Source organism: Watersipora subatra, chromosome 2 (assembly GCF_963576615.1).
Source record: "Watersipora subatra chromosome 2, tzWatSuba1.1, whole genome shotgun sequence".
NCBI lineage: Eukaryota > Metazoa > Bryozoa > Gymnolaemata > Cheilostomatida > Watersiporidae > Watersipora > Watersipora subatra.
This window is the reverse complement of record NC_088709.1, coordinates 63,941,790-63,959,619: the sequence shown is the minus strand read 5'-3', so window position 1 is coordinate 63,959,619 and position 17,830 is coordinate 63,941,790. Positions and strand designations below refer to the sequence as shown.

General features: G+C 34.2%; 1 protein-coding gene across 1 annotated transcript; it reads left to right on the top strand.

The window, feature by feature from the left end:
• Positions 1-10,033: 10,033 nt before the first annotated feature.
• LOC137387836 (uncharacterized) lies at positions 10,034-17,532 on the top strand. Its single transcript, XM_068074350.1, has 3 exons — positions 10,034-10,214; positions 14,701-15,109; positions 16,811-17,532. Exons 1-3 carry the CDS (start codon positions 10,047-10,049, stop codon positions 17,014-17,016), a joined length of 783 nt encoding a protein of 260 aa, XP_067930451.1. The 5' UTR covers positions 10,034-10,046; the 3' UTR covers positions 17,017-17,532.
• Positions 17,533-17,830: the final 298 nt, after the last annotated feature.

Here is a 17,830-nt window from a genome sequence, read left to right as displayed (position 1 = left end):
AACACGGCCCTCCCTAGGAGGTGCCCAGGTTCCACGCCCCGCTAAACATCCAATGTGATTCAGAAGCTATAAAAATAATTTCCTGCCGGTGAATTTAGCTTGTTTTTGACCTCCAAATCACCATTAAACAGTGTGGCGCAAGCTATGGGAAACATGGGCCCTTTCACTGGCTTCGCTGTGGCAACTCCCCACCCTAAAGTAGCAAATTCACTGACAGTGCCCCATGGTCTGAAAACCTCTAAAATGTGATTTTGGGCGAGCCTAATGGGCCTTTTGGGGGAGAGTATCAACCCTGGGCATGTCGGCACGTATAACAGCTGTTTCAGCTACATAACTGTTGCTACCCTTCGCAGCTTTATCTGTTATCACAAAAAGATATACAGTAGACGCTCCTATTAGAGTATACCTTCTATAACGTAAATTCCAAATACTGTAAAAAATTTATGTGAAGTTTTTGCTTCCTACTACGTAAAAAATTCCATATAATGTAAAGCGTCAAGTCGGGTGAGTTTTTAACTAGCATTTGAATGCTAGTTTATTTTGCCGCACTTGTGGAAGAAAAAATGCCGTGCGTTTCGCGTTATATCTATTATATATAATGTTCACAACATTCTAGTTCGTCGTACTAGATCGTTAAATTTGTCGACAAAAAGGCGAATAAGATAGCTGCGCAATTATTTATAAATACAAAGGGATCGGTTGGTGCAAGTGTTACAGCGTCGGTCTACCAGTTTTATTGTCATGAGTTAGAGTATTGTCGAAAAGTATCTTGATCTTGACCCTCAGATAGTGATAGACGACGAACCAGTAGAACTACTTTTTATGACAAAAAGATTTTGTTGTTTTGACTTATTATAGACGTACAAAATCTTTGTTATTAGCTTCACTTTGTAGATTAGACTTTGTTGTTTAAAAAATAAGCAAATCGTTCTTAATGATCGTCAAAAATGTGCAGTCCCTATCAACTTGTAAATTTGCCGCAATCTATAAAACCAGTGAGATCGATCATAAAAACGAGAAAGTTGTTGATGCAAACCAATAATTCTGCAGTTACGGTACAGCCCACAAATTAAGAGTTTAGTAAAATTTTTCTTTTTTTACATGACCTAAGCGGTGAGTTTAGAAACATCCTGGAATGGATTACGCAATTTACATGTATTTTACTGTTCTTATAATGTATTTTCCTTATAACGTACAACGTTATATATAACGTTGTACGTTATACGTATATATCCGTATAACGTTCCTGGAACAGATTATTTACCAGAACTCCTCAAAACTATTAACCAGAACTCCTCAAAATACCTGAGTTGTATTACAACTATGGCTTGTGTATAACATACTTAAATCATATCGTGTTGGTAATTGCAAAATTGAGTGTTTATTAGATACCAAACAGCATAAATAAAATAAATGACACGATTGAAGAGAGCAATGAACTACACGGTAATTATCATGGATCTTGCAAGAAAGGCATGCAGTGTTCGTGCAATGATATACAGCCCCCACATGCGGAGCTGCATATCATTGATTCGAAGTACAGTTTGTGAAAATTATTGTTAAAGATGGAGTTGGCTGCTTTTACTTTTTAACAACATTTTGTAGTTTAGGAGGAACTGAACCGAATTCCTCTTCATTTTGCCGATGCTTTAGCGGTATGTGATGAGGCAATAATCTGATATCTCCCAGTCGGAGAGGAGATTGATAAGTGCTGGCATGTAATTTTAGTAGTAATTAGAGTATCGGGTTCAATAACACCTGCATAACACACACTCTACTCACACACATATATATATATATATATATATATATATTATATAAATAGTTATCCATGTTTGACTGTATATATATATATATATATATATATACAGTCAAACATGGATAACTCGAACTTCACGGGACCGAGCGAAACTGTTCAAGTTATCAGAGCGTTCAAGTTATCAGAGCACTGTCATAGGTCCATTTATTTATTTATTAGTAGATACATGCACATATACAAACTATAATAGAAATCAAAAGCATAAATGGCTTGTTTCAAATTAAATGCTTCTAATGTAAAGTTTAAAACTTTTTTATCAAAAAGTATAGGAGATTTTTCTATCACTTGAGATTGTTTTGTTGTTTGAGGTGATATTATTGCCAGGACATTTTTTAGATTAAAATTGGCAAAACTTGATCGTTGTTGAAATGCTCAGAAGAAAAGACATCTTTTTCTTTTGAGCGTTTTAACCGAGATCAATTTTGCCGATTTTTCTTGAAGTTTATGCGAAGGTCACCTCACTTTTCCATGCTTCTGAAAGGCGATCGCTAACCGGATGTTTGGTATAAATCAAAATTCACCAAACCTTTAGAAAAGTAGTCGACAAAAATATTTTGCCGACGGTGGTAATAACGACGCCTATGATTTACGAAAAGTTGAGGTTTACCTCTATGACTTGGAATAAAGTGATTTTCTAAAGCGATAACAACCGTCTCGATAGCCGTTGGGCAAAAAACTGTTCGAGTTAACAGAGTTGAGGTCGAGTTATCTATAGCAATTTATCATTACGTGTGACCGGACCAAGAAGACCATTCGAGTTAACCATGTGTTCGAGCTATCCGTGGACGAGTTATCTATGTTTGACTGCATAGTGTTAGGCTTTAACATGAACGATAATTATGAGAGGATATTGGTAAATATCAGTTGAAAATCAGGAGTTGTCACCTCATTACACTAAAGATAATAGACAACTCCATTTTTGCAAAATAAAACAAGCCGATATTTCGATAAAATATCGGCTTATAACAGAATATATATATATAGAATATAAAATTAATTTATCAAAAATTAAGTAAGACGAAAGCTTAAGTTCAGTTTAAAACAATTTTATTATTTGTAGTTTTATATTGCAAAGCAATAGTCATCAGATAAAATTGCTCACACTAAAAGCGTCGTGTATATATAGGTTAAACATTCATCTTACTTAATTTTACATTGCTTTATTTTATTATTGAGCACTTTTACTCAAGAGACTGTAAATACTGCCTCTATTATAGTGTATACAGTATATCTATATATGTACTTATATATGTATGTATATATATTTATATATATTTACATTATTATTTATTTATTTTTTATTTACCCATATTATATTACATATAAATATATATATGTAATATATATATTAATATTATATTATTATATATATTAATATAATATTTACACATATTATATTACATATATATTTATATATTATATATATGTTTATATATATATTTATATATATATTATATATATTTATATATGTATATATATTTATATATAGATGTATATATATATTACATATATATATATTTTGTATATACATGTATTTATATATGCAGTTATTTATATATATGTTTATGTACATATAAACATATTGTCAGACATATACATGTGATATTCATCACAATATATGTATATGATATATACATATATAAAACCAGCTTAATTGTGATGACTTCAGGTTCTATACCTCGTTTTATATAAAAGTACATATAGACATACATATAGAAACACATGCATACATATCTCATACATATGTACGTACAGCCATTACCGTGAATGGTCTTGCGCTCTGGTGCTCGGTAGAAACAATAATATGTACTATTTTACTACCGTTCCTACTTGCTTATAAAGAGGAGATCTTTTAGCCTTTACCAGCTGTATATAACTGTACATAAATTAATAAGTACGCCATAAATCTTATTGTATGCAACCATGTTTATTGCTGAGCATCTCTATGCAAGAATTTCATCATTTTACAGACAACTCAAGAATTTTATAACCTCAGGCTATTTATATATCACCAGTCATAATCCTCATAAAAATTGCCAGATTTTACTTTATGCAATACATTTTATTTTTGCTGTGAAGTTCTTTTGCAGTGTTTGCATGTAGCCATGCTTTTCTAGATTCTGGAGATATATCCTCCGTTAATCGTCAGCCTGTTGCAATTAGCATTCCTTTTTGTACGCTTTTGACGCTACCTCCTGTCGTAGATCTAGTTCCGCTAGGCTGAGATAGATAGGACCTGCCTAAGGATGCTAGACGGCCCTTGCAGGACTGTCTGCTGCACCAATGGGTAATTCTTCACACCAACTCTCAGTAGAGCCATCCAATCAGTAACCCTTGCTGAAAACTTTTCAGTAGAGCCATCCAATCAGTAACCCTTGCTGAAAACTTTTCAGTAGAGCCATTCAATCAGTATCCCTTGCTGAAAACTTCTCAGTAGAACCATCCAATCAGTAAACCTTGCTGAAAACTTTGCTCTGTCTACCTCCTTCCTTCCCAATTCCAAATTTCCTAATTCTTTTATAAATGTCGGCAATAGCCTTAACAGAGCTTGAGAACTATTCTATTATCGCCTCATCACGTTCTTCTTCCCGGTACTCCACTATAATTGGCTATCCGGTTTTCCTTGTTTTGATCTCATTCAGCCCCTTCTTTGTGAGCCACTAATTATTCACAATGACCCTTGCCTGCATCTCAAGTTTGTTGTCCATCAGTTCAAACATTCTGCCTCATATGTTTACCTCTCCGGGCTTTATATGTTTTTAGTATAATTCCAAATTTTAAATCAATTCGACTACCAACTCTCAAGATATAGCCAAAAAACCAAGACATTTCAAATTTGTTGAGAAATGGAAAATGCCTGTTGACAGGATATTAGTTGCTAATGACACACCGTGTAAATTTCTAAAGTCAAATTGGGAAGTGAGAAAAGTCATCAAAATATGTCCAAATTCCTGGTCTGCTGATAACAATACATTACTTAATTTTTGAAAAACAGCCATAGTGAGCATATCACTTACAAATAGAGTACTTCATTAAAAATGTTTATTTATACTATACCTTGTTAACACTGTAGGATTATGAAAATTTTAAATGTAAACTTAAAAAAGCCTATAATGTTTGTATCCCATTATTCTAATTGTGTCTAGATTCAGTTCTGGAATATCTTTAATGTGCAAGCTATGTACAGAGTGTCTTCATATTGAAAGAATGAATTAAGCTTTTGTATGCAACAGCCTTCAGATCTATTGTTATTATTATTTGGTTCCCAGCATAATAAAGTTGCTTATCTGACAATAGTAAAGCTAGATTAGCATGTTTCCAGAATTTTGTAGTCAGTGATATCTTTGGCTGAGTTCGTCTATGACAAAGCACTGACGACTCTTAATTTGTGAACACATATTAATGAATCGTTATTGTTGTTTTAGTAGGTACCTTTATAATACTAGTGCTGGGACATCTATATATATACAGTCAAACATGGATAACTCGTCCACGGATAGCTCGAACACATGGTTAATTCGAATGGTTTTTTTGGTCCGTTCCCACGTAATGATAAATTGCTATAGATAACTCGAACTCAACACTTTTAACTCGAACTGTTTTTTGCCCAAAGGCTACCGAAATGGTTTTTATCGCTTTAGAAAATCACTTTATTCCAAGCCATAGAGGTAAACCTCAACTTTTCGTAATTCATAGGCGTCGTTATTACCACCATCGGCAAAATATTTTTGTCAACGACTTTTCTAAAAGTTTGGTGAAATTTGATTTATACCATACATCCACTTCGCGATCGCCCTTCGGAAGCAAGGTAAAGTGAGGTAATCTTTGCATAAACTTCAAGAAAAATCGGTCAAATTGATCGTGGGTAAAACGCTCAAAAGAAAAAGATGTCTTTTCTTTTGGGCATTTCAACAACGATCAAGTTTTGCCAATGTCAATCTAAAAAACGTCCGGCAATAACATCACCTCAAACAACAAACCAATCTCAAGGGATAGAAAAATCTCTATACTTTTTGATAAAAACGTTTTAAACTTTACATTGGAAGCATTTAATTTGAAACAAGCCATTTGTGCTTTTGCTTTATATTATAGTTTGTATATGTACTTGTATCCACTAATAAATAAGTAAATACATGGACTTGTGACAGTGCTCTGATAACTTGAACGCTCTGATAATTCGAACACTTTTGCTCGGTCCCGTGAAGTTCGAGTTATCCATGTTTGACGGTATATAAAAAAGTTGTTTCCTCACCCCGGTTAACCCGTATGGGTGGTAGTAGTTTCTGCTCTAACTCTGGTCTCCTACCAGAGACCTGGGAGTTTAAACACTAGCCTCAAGATCTTAGCTGTTCCCAGTAGGGCACTTTTCTGCAACTCACCTGAGTTGATTGCTGTTGGTATTTGGGCAAGCCACATTTTATGCGCCAGTGTTATTGCGCCCAGTGCCCCAATGACTACTGGGATTACAGTTGTTCTTACATCCCAGCATTTTTCAATCTCTTCTCCAAGAGGGAGATATTTCTCTACCTTTTCTTTTTCCTTGCTGTCTATATTGTAGTCATTGGGTACTGCTATATCTATTATATATATATATAATAGATATAGCATGTATATATATATATATATATATATATATATATATATATATATATATATATACTCATGCTACAGACAGTACTGTTTCGGCTATTGAAGCCTCATCAGTGCAGCTCAGAGCTTTGGCAAGGGACACAAATCCCATTACCAATGAGAGTTGACTTCCTGCCATGAAACAACTAGGTTGCCTCACAGACTTTAAGAAAGTCAATGTGCTGGCACCAGAGTGCTCAAATCACAAAAGTGATGAGCTTATATATATATATATATATATATATATATATATATATATATATATATATATATATATATATATATATATATATATATATATATATATATATATATATATATATATATATATATATCATCTAAGCTCTTGTAAATGAGCTTTAAATTTATGATACTAGCTATGATGGTTTCACTTTCTCAAATGAGAAATGATTTGAAGTATTTGTCAAGGAGAACAGTCTATTTACAGTGACTTTTTCTTTTTGCTTTACCAACCAAAAAGTTACCATCCTACCAAGTTCATCAGCATATCAACAATTGAAAATGCAACAACATATTTACACAGGTCTGTCTTTCGTACGAGCATACAAGACAGTAACAGAAGTTTGTTAGTGTTTTTAGGCTTTACATGTATTTGTAGTCACTTTGAGGCCTCCTTTGGCAATGTAAACAATGTAATCATATGAACTCAAATCAGCATGACCTCACGATTTACATCAATATGACCTTCAAACTCACACCAGAATGACTTTCAAACTCACCCCAGAATGACTTTAGAACGTTTAACCTAAGAGTGAACCCTAAACCTACCAACAAGGCAATTTTCTGAATGATTGTAATAACCAGATTAGGTGAGTCAGCACTATCATTATAAGCAGGAGTTTATAGTGTTCAGTGATCAGTGTATAATTCATGTTTTCTTCTCCTCAGACTCTCGGCAATCAATACTTTGAAGTACTTTCAGATCCTCACTCGTTCGATTACATGATTGAGTGGTATTTTGATTCTATGCGCGCACCCTTCCAAAATTTATGGAAACATTTTCACTCTAAACTCACGAAAATAATCTCTGATAAAACTAGATTGTTAGATGGGTTGTGAGACTAAAGCCTGGTTCCCATATCGATTGCGAGTCCCCGTGATAATCTTGCACAGCAAAACGCTTACGACGGGAAGGCTTTGCCTGTGGCTCTTCGCAAAATTTGAACAGCGCTAAACTCTTACATTACCCGCCGGCAACTACCGGTGGTACTCGTCGGTACTCGGCGTGTAGGTTCACATTTCACAGCTGATAGCCGGGGGTGCTGTCGCTGGTGCTTTGCGGCGTATATGGGAACCAGGCTCAAGGCTGCTATTATACATGTATTTATGGCAATCTTTGATGGAGCTAGATTCACGTACATCCTACAGCATCTGCGAAATATGTATCTTACAGATCCAAAATCATGTTCCATGATCTGTGATAGCATTGCCTGCTGGCCGCCTACTCTCGCTCAACACAATGCTACCATTTCCTTGGTGAGCTACATTCATCTCTTTGATTCTGAAGGTAAATACTTTAGTCTGTATGTCTTTTAATAAACTACTAGTACCATGGAGTCTAGTGTACCGTGAGGGAGACTAGACTGTGCTCCTTAAATGTGCCGATAAGGCACAGAGAAAAAGTATAGGACAATTATTTTTAAGAGATCGGAGGTCATGGATTGGTGCAGATGTTAGTGTTGGTCTACTTTGTGATGGTCTACTTTCTACTGAATGTGATGAGTTCACATCCTGTAGAAAGCATTCTTTTACGGTAATCTCTAACCCCAGCTTTGGATGAATGGGCATAGGTCTTATTATAGTAAATCTGATAGTAAAGTTGTTTAGTTTTTGCTTTCGGATAGGGCCCATCGACAGTGAATATGTGAATGTATTACGATGCTTCAGCTAAGGCAGGGGTCTGCAACCTTTTCCACTCGAGCCACTTGGATCCGTTTTCCGCAGGAAAGAATGCAGTGGGAGCCACAAACCCCCTTTGATATACTAAATTGAAAAATAGATGAACACTACCCGTAACGTTTTTGTTTAGTTTTTACTGCTTTTATACCAAGTGACACCGTAAAACAAAAAGGTGCGGCATTTATAATGATTTAACTGCTGAGAAAACAAAATTACACTTTTGCAAAGAAAATAAATTAGCTAATAATAACTTGAACGTAACGTGAAAATATTACGTTGTTTTTAAGGTTACTTTCAAGAAAAATTGCAACTTCATGTTTAATTCTTCTCAGTATCCGCCATAGTTTGACTACACACATACCTACCTTGGGTGAAAACATCAAGAAGTGTCGCGCTGGCTGATATAATTTTGGCGGTTTTATTGGCGCAAAAATAATGACGCATAACAAGCGATAATGTTTGATTTATCACCATAATTACAGTTTTTTAAATTATATTACAAAATCTAGTGATAAAACTTCTATATTTTTATTAATTACTTGACATATGGTGAAAAAAGGAAAAGAAATCCAAAGTCCAAGGGAGCCGCAGCGAGGGAATGAGATCCGCGGGTTGCTGACTCCTGAGCTAAGGCAATGGCCTAAGATCTTTATAAGTATTTCTAGGTTTTTAGGCTCCAATAACTAATAACAAACGTGTATGCTGAAGATCTTCTATTGGATTCGTTTTCATGTCATCAATAGAGTAATTCTCATGTCGGTAACAAATTACAGAAGGTAGCAAGTAGAGGACAACTCCAAGTTTATGAATATACTTAGGGCTCCACAAATGCATGTCCACGTACCGTATTACACAATAAATATTGTTGGACATTGAGTCATGCCATGCCATCCCTCTAGGGTACATGTAAGTGCCTAAGTTAGCATGGATTAGCTTTCACTTTTGCATGATTTGTTTTTCAGTAGGAGATTACGTTGTTGCTTCGCATTGTTATGCTGGGACTAATCATCCATCATAAAGCGTAGACTAAATTTCTCCTTTTTCATTTTACTATTTCTGAATTATCTCTAACACCCCTAACTACAAGCTAAGTTAAGAATCATGAAATGGTTATGAGTTCTGCTGGGTGTAGGTGGAGTGTTGTCAAGTTTGAATAACCTTCCTTTATAGAAGCATCCTAATTGCCAATCTGCCCGCCTAATTGTAAGCTAATGGTGAAAGCCTAGGTTCCTCTCAATTGGTTTGGCTTTTTTTGTTGGTATAAATGACCGACCTAACACGTATTCTTAAGCTTAAGAAGTTAGGCTAAATGATCTCTAGGCTGAATACGGATGTAATGCCTGGTGAGAATCTGAAATGATAATTAATTCCTTAGCCTACTCTTTATAATACCTAGACCTCTGTTTGTAAATAATATCTCAACATACATTTGCAAAGGCAGCAAGTCAGCGTTAGCATTTCATCACCCGACATCTAGCCTCACAGCATCAGAATATTGCTGTCGATCAAATCGCAACACGAATTGCAAAGCACTTTGCTTTAACCAAAAACCAGTTAAGATAGAAAAGTAATAACTCGGCTCGGGTCATATTCTATCATATAATATAGCTTTTATCCGCTGTAAGCTGTTTTTTATCGTCGTGTTTATTTACGGAAATTATCCGCCTCATAGCCCGTGATGTTATACGGTAATAAAGGTACGAGAGGAGAGAATGAGCACTCGGTTGTCCGCGAAGTAGCGCAGAAGAAGCTAGTCAAAGAAGATAGAGTAAGCGAGCACAGCAATGGTTACTCTATAGGGCAAGTGACACCCGGCAGCAGGCGCTCTATCGACAACCTTGATCAGGTGAGTTCTATTATTTTATTTGGCAGACAATATATGAAAATGACAATTGCTTCACTTATCTTTAGCTGTTGAACCGCCACTGCTTGCATTTTCGGTTAGAGTAGGTAACCGGTTATGGTGAGTAGCTGAAGGAACTTTCTAGAACAAAAGAAGAAAACAGTTGTATCCTTCAGTTGTATACTCGATTTTACTGCTTTTTACTACAATCGAGACAGAACACCTCATCTAAATATTCATTGGATAATTAAAAAGTAAAAAGTATGATATCTGCTGCAAGACTACAGTATAGCTTGTTAGGTCATTTTAGAAAATTAATATTTTTCTTTTACATGTATATTGATTATTGGAGTTTGGCCTGTGCTCTATACCATAAACCTATGTATGCATTCTTTCAAAATTAGCTTCGCATCAAAGGTTAGCAATAGAGTGTTCTTGATTCTCTATTTTGGCACTTTTGTAAAGGTCAAGGACAGACCTGAGGCGAATACAATACATAGCATAGTATGTGACCTAATTCCCGTAGTATTTTATTTCCATCCAAGGGAGATATGTGACAAAATGCTGCAAAAAGTCTTTATTGACATTATTTGGCAGACTATCTCATCTTTGAAGTGTTTTCCATGATGTACGAAAAAACTAAAACATAAATCTGGACGGATGAAAACAGAGTAGGTGTATCATTGCCCTTTAAATTGGACAATTGAAAATGCAATATTGGATAGTTAGTAGGTTTCATCCAGTATGAGTCGTAGCTTTTCTCTTGATATGTTAATTACGAAAAACAATCAAATGGTTTACTTCTATCAAATGGGCACTAAATAAAATGTTTTACCTAATGTGAGCTGTAACGTTTTTATACGTGTAATTTGTAATTGAGTTGAGCTGAAACAATCTAAAAGGTTTACATTCCTGATCAGAGCCTAGTTAGCGCATTTCATGTAATTTGAGTTGTAACTTTTCTCCATGTGGACCCCTTTTTCACAAAAGCGTTTAAATAGATTTACTTCACTGAATCAAGCCTAATTGGCCATTTAACATCTCCGTATGTTGCAACGTCCGTAATTGGCTTATCTCCCGTATATTACTACAAAATGCTCAGAAATGTCTGCTTTCATTAAATTATCCTGAATTACAGGATAAGTAGGTATTGTTTAAAAACAGCTTGGGTTATACCTCACAATTATTTGAAATCAAAAACTGCGTTTTTCAAGAAGTGTACGCTTTAATCCCCACTTCTGACCAACTTATATAACTAAATCGATTAAATTGAAATAAACTTTGTATTGCTGTTGATGACAGTTGCCTTGAAAAACACCATGAGACTGCTTAGGACAAAGCGATTCGCTTGCAATGGTGTTATTTTATAGCATATCAACTACCGTTGAATTTCAATATCCCAGTGGACTTCCATTACTATGAAATAATACATATTATCATAAAGGCTCCTCTGTTCATCCTTCTTCTATTTTGCACCATTTCCTGTTACCCCTGATTCAGAAGCAATGTTACCCACTGAACTGGGTGGTGAAAAGATAAAAATCAGTCCAGTAGTAACAGTGTCATGGCAGGTGCCGCAGGTTATAGGGCGCATGTTTCCTGAGGCTCAGCTGTCACTTTTTTGCAAAAAGCACTCAGCAATGTTGTCACTCTCAGTGGTTCCGTTTGTTTTAAACAACGTGAGGGCTGTCTACATTTCTTTTGGCACCTGCTAGAACTTGTCATCTTTTTAGAGCATAGCTACTTTTCTGGAGAGCAAAGGATTAGCTTCAAAATTTAGTTGGCAAAATTCAACGAAAAATACTTTATTGAGCAATGGAAATTTTGCAGGCATGACATTTCAAGCAGATTTTTTTTTCATCAAGTGAGAGAATAGTGTCTAAAAAATTGTATAAAAGTGATACAATTGTGGAAGATGTAGACTCAAACATTTCTAAACTGAAAAAATTGTTCATTCGAGGGATTTCATTGTAGAGTGTATTATTATCATATTTAAATTAGATGATCAAAGTGTTTGAATTCACGAAATCTGTCACTGATACCATCTTACAAGGGCAAGTCAAATTTACACTTTCCCAGTTAGTAGAGCACAGGAAATGACAAGTTTGAGAAATTGATAATCTATGTTTCTGTAATCTATTTGAATCAACTAATCACCTAGAGGGATAGATATAGATTTGTATTCAGACTTTTAAAGACAAGCTTCATAGCATTTCCATAAAATGCATACCGGGCATATTATAATTATAATATAATACATATATTGCCCTAGTGAAGTTGCTCTATACATTGATAAATTTGTAAAAGGTCAATCATATTTACCATTTCTTAGAATATGGGATTGGCTAATGTTTTTGTTTTCTATTTCAATTTTGTATTTTAAATTCTCATAACAATATTTTGACCTTTTGTTATAAACATTAATTATTAGAGAAAACTTCAGATATTAAATTTAAACAAAGTAAACTTTAAATTAACCTAGCTTATACATGTTTATAATATGTATATTTTTTAATTTTTATTTAAAATCTCTATCATTATTCACTATAAAGTTATTTACTCTAGAATATTTTTATATTACCACTCTTTTTATTTATTTTGCACTTTTAAAAAATCTCGAACATCGAATGTTGAGAATTTCTTGAGTAAAAATACGGAATAAATTTTTACATCTTGTGTAAAAATTAGTAAATAGACTTGATAATAAATAAATAGACTTGATAGTAAATAGAGAGGTTTTACTGTATAACCATGAATATAAACTCAAAACAATCAAATATTTCATTCTACATGGGAGACAACTTCAAATAACAAACAGGAAATATATGAATGACTCCCATGCGCCAGTTTTACCTGCTTAGCTCATTACTCTAACTACATACACAGGTCTTCAAAGAATGTTGTGATTCTCCACTAATTAACACCCGCAGGGGTTTATAATGAAAGATGCAGAGATAGACATGGACAGTACTGAATTGATTACAACGTTTGCATACCCTCCCTCACCCTTGGCAGCTATAGCTCGGTGTAAGCATAGTTCGTCCTAATTTAGCTAACTATCCTTATACCTAGCATTAAAGAATAATAAAAACTACGAATGTCGATTATTATAGCAAGACAGTAAATGAGAGCATAAGCTGTATACACTTACCAGGTGCAGTTTCTAGGTCAAGCGCTTCATTCACTACACAAGTTGTGAATATTGGTTTAGTTAAAGAGAGAGAGATTTAGTCCAGCTGGAGGAAGTTCCACAGTTGCAGTTTGCGGTGAATAAACTACGTTGTGAATGATAATATGCAATTAGGACTGTAGTCTTGCAAGCTATGATAAATTCTTATTTCCTTTGATGTGCATAGACACATAGACACATTGGTTTAACCATAGGGCCATAAAAAAATTATAATTCAGCTCTATGAAAACTTTAAGAATTTGTAGTTTTTTAATTACATTTGTAAGTCTTTGAGATGCTCTAAGCTATACTATAATACTCTACCTAAAATTACTAGTATGTATATAACCTAATCTACAGCAAAACACTACTTATTATTACATCTAAGTTATGGCATGATACTCTACCTATGATTACTAGTATGTATATCATCTAAGTTATAGTATGATACTCTACCTATGATTACTAGTATGTATATCATCTAAGTCATACCATGATACTCTACCTATGGTTACTGGTATCTATGTCACCTAAGGTATAACATGATACTCTACCTATGATTACTGGTATGTATATCATCTAAGGTATAACATGATACTTTACCTATATTTACTAGTATGTACATGTATATCATCTGAGTTATTACATGATATATTACCTATGATTACTAGTATGTATATCATCTGAGGTATAACATGATACTTTACCTATATTTGCTAGTATGTATATCATCTAAGTTATAACATGATATATTACCTATGATTACTAGTATGTATATCATCTGAGGTATAACATGATACTTTACCTATATTTGCTAGTATGTATATCATCTAAGTTATAACATGATATATTACCTATGATTACTAGTATGTATATTATTTAAGGTATAACATGATACTCTACCTATGACTACTAGTATGTATACTATGTAAGGTGTAGCATGATACTCTACCTATGATTACTAGTATGTGTATCATCTAAGGTATAACATGGTACTCTACATATGATTACTAGTATGTATATCATCTAAGGTATAACATGATACTCTACCTATGACTACTAGTATGTGTATCATCTATGTTATAACATGATATTCTACCTATAATTACTGTTATGTATATCATCTAAGCTACAGCAAAACATTATCTATTATTGTTAGTATGCATACAATCTCTGCTATAAAACTGCGCATCTAGCTACAATTATGAGTTATAGCCAAGGTTTATGACAACACTAGGTCATGGGGTGGTGCTAATTATGACCAAAATACCATTTAGAGTTCAGCTAGCGGTAATCATTTACTTCATTGATCTCTTCTAGGACTCTCCAACATTTACTGCATCAAGAAGCAGCAGGTCAGTCACCGTAATGGAGAAAGACCTCAAGTCATCTATTGCTAAACTTTACCAAAATTACGACTTTATCACGGATGAATATGACAGACTTTATGAGATCGTGGATAAACTGCGGGAAGACTACAACAATTCTAAAAACCTACTCTTTTACAATCGCTATAAAGAGTTCCGAAGGGTGATCAAAAACGCACTCAGACAGTGGAAGTCGGTCGAGAAGAGAAGTACGCTGGCGATGAGTCGCAAAACGAGCAATACGAACTACACCCTTGCCATGTCAGTGAATCGACAGCCACTCAATACCGGCTCAACTGGGTCAGTCGCTGATGGAAGTAGTTTTTCTGCTAATTTGGATGCGAGGCTAAAAGCTCAGAATAGTAAGTTATTACATACTTGTGTAAGTCTTTCTTTCAAATTGATGAATGTTAAAGGCTTGTCGGTGTCAATACAACACTGGTCCAAAGCATTGTGATCCATAAACTTCTGTAAGATTATTTCAAATCACAAGTTTCTATAAGGATTACTAGTATGCGTATCATCTAAAGTATAACATGATACTCTACTTATGACTACTGGTATGTATATCATCTAAGTTATAACACGATACTCTACCTATGATTAATTGTATATATATATCATCTAAAGTATAACATGATACTCTACTTATGACTACTAGTATGCATATCATCTAAAGTATAACATGATACTCTACTTATGATTACTGGTATGTACATCATCTAAGTTATAACACGATACTCTACCTATGATTAATTGTATATATATCATCTAAGGTATAACATGATACTCTACCTATGATTACTGGTGTGTATATCATCTAAGGTACAACATGATACTCTACTTATGATTACTAGTATGTATATCATACAAGGTATAACATGATACTCTACCTATGATTACTAGCATATATATATTTTAATATATGACATGATACTCTCTCTACCTACGATTACTAGTATATATGTCATCTAAGGTATGAAAACTATTTTTGGCTAGGTTTGATCAGGAGTTATGGAGTAAGGTTAGACCATACATCATGTCTACAATAGGCAGATCTGAAGTTAGAATTGAAATAATTAGTGGATAAAAGCTTTTGAAACGCCAATTGAAATTGTACAGTTACTCAAGATATTTTAGAGTTGGGAGTTTCCTCTTGAAATTATTCCAGAAAAGAGGAAATTTCTTTATGTTAGCATATAAGCTGTATCACATAAAATATTAGTAATAGAGCTTTTTCCATTAACTTGCTTTGCTGTAGATTCTTACATCTATATTTAGTGTTGGTCGTTTGGGTTTTGCCTTTGTCATTTCTTCAAAAAACTTTTGCCATAAATTTGATCGAACTAAAAAGTTTTCCGTAACAAAACTCATGGCAACATTTGATTTAAATAAACACTGATTATAAAAACTTTTAAAGATATCCAAAAAGTAGAAGTGAGTTAAATGCACTTATTTTACTCTGTGACACGTTGTCTTACAAAATGTGCTTTTTAACCTTGGTTATAGATTTACGAATGCTGTGTAGTACTTCAACTTTTACTTGATATGTTAGTTCCAAATTTATACTGGGATCATCTCAAAGGGATGACCTCTTACCAAAACGGTTCAGCATAACAGAAAATGTAGAAGTATATAAAAGCGTGATATACCAGGTTTTTTGACCACATCCAACTTTGTTAGTAACTAATTGTATATACATACATATTTCACTCTGGCCTGCAAGCATAATAAGACTGTTTATCAACAATTAACAAAACTACTTCAAACCAGAAGATGGAGAGTTTTGAACTTTCCGTACGAGCAACTACTTACGTAACCTCACTGAAGGAATGTAATCACAAAGAGATTAATGTTTAGCATTGGATTGCGCAAATTGGGTGTGTTGAAGGAAAAACCATGAAAACTCCTAACTGTTTGTGCCGAACCTGGGCTACATCAATACAACATAGCGATGCCAATGTTTAATTACAAACTTGTGCAGACAAAAGGGTGATGACCTCTTTAGCTGTGCCTATTACGTAAAACGCATACAATTACTTCATCATTTGTTTTAATTGCAGATGCAGCTACGAGGGATCTATACGCTGAGTGTACAAGACTGGAGCGTGAGATATATCAGTACAAAATCAGAAATCAAACCATTAAGAATTTGATAAGCAAACTGGCCGAATCATATGAGAACTCAAAGGCACATGTTTTGCACATATGGGGTAGATTTAAGGAGTTGCGGGACATGATAAAGGAGGTTATTGATTCCGATGTCTAGACACGCCTAGACATGTGTAGACGCGCCTAGACATGTCTAAACACGCCTAGACATGTTTAGTCACGACGAGGTGCGGCTAGACATGTCTTGGCACGTCTAGATGTTCATGCGTTTTTATTTGATCATCGCAAACTTCTACAGTTATAACATGGTGTTAAAGTTATATCATGTTATAGAAGTTGTACTATTATATAGCATGTATCACATTACTTCTTTAATATATAATCCCTGAATAAAATTCAAATCTTTTTTCGATGGTAAAATACATTAGGTTTCTAAATCTTCTCACTCAAAGTTTCGAACAACTGAGTTGCTTTGCTGCTTACGAACTATTATGAATGAATATTGTAATTTTTTAACACTGAATCTATCTTATTCGTAAAGTTTTGAATCAAAATTATGCTTTTTTAATATTTTATCATTTATTTTTATCAGAATAGCTTTTTATAAGAATACACTTTCTTAATATATATAGTTACTCGCTGTGCTACCCGGCGTTGCCCGGGTAATAAAAAAGTCTGGACAGAAAATTGATTTGTATTTAACATATAACAACATTTACTATTCTAACTTTCAAACTACATATCATGAGAGAAGTGTTTTGTGTAGGTGAAATAAATTAAGAGAAAAATGAAAACAACTGTAAAGGTTTTAAAACTTTGTCAAACAACTGTACCTTTCAAGCTATTAGTCTGGCACATTGCCAATGGAAAATTGCAGTAAGCTGCTAGGCTTCTAATGACGGTACTCCATGACATTGCGTCAGCATTTTTGTCCAGCTGCAGTTATTGTAATAATAGCTATAGCCGGAATG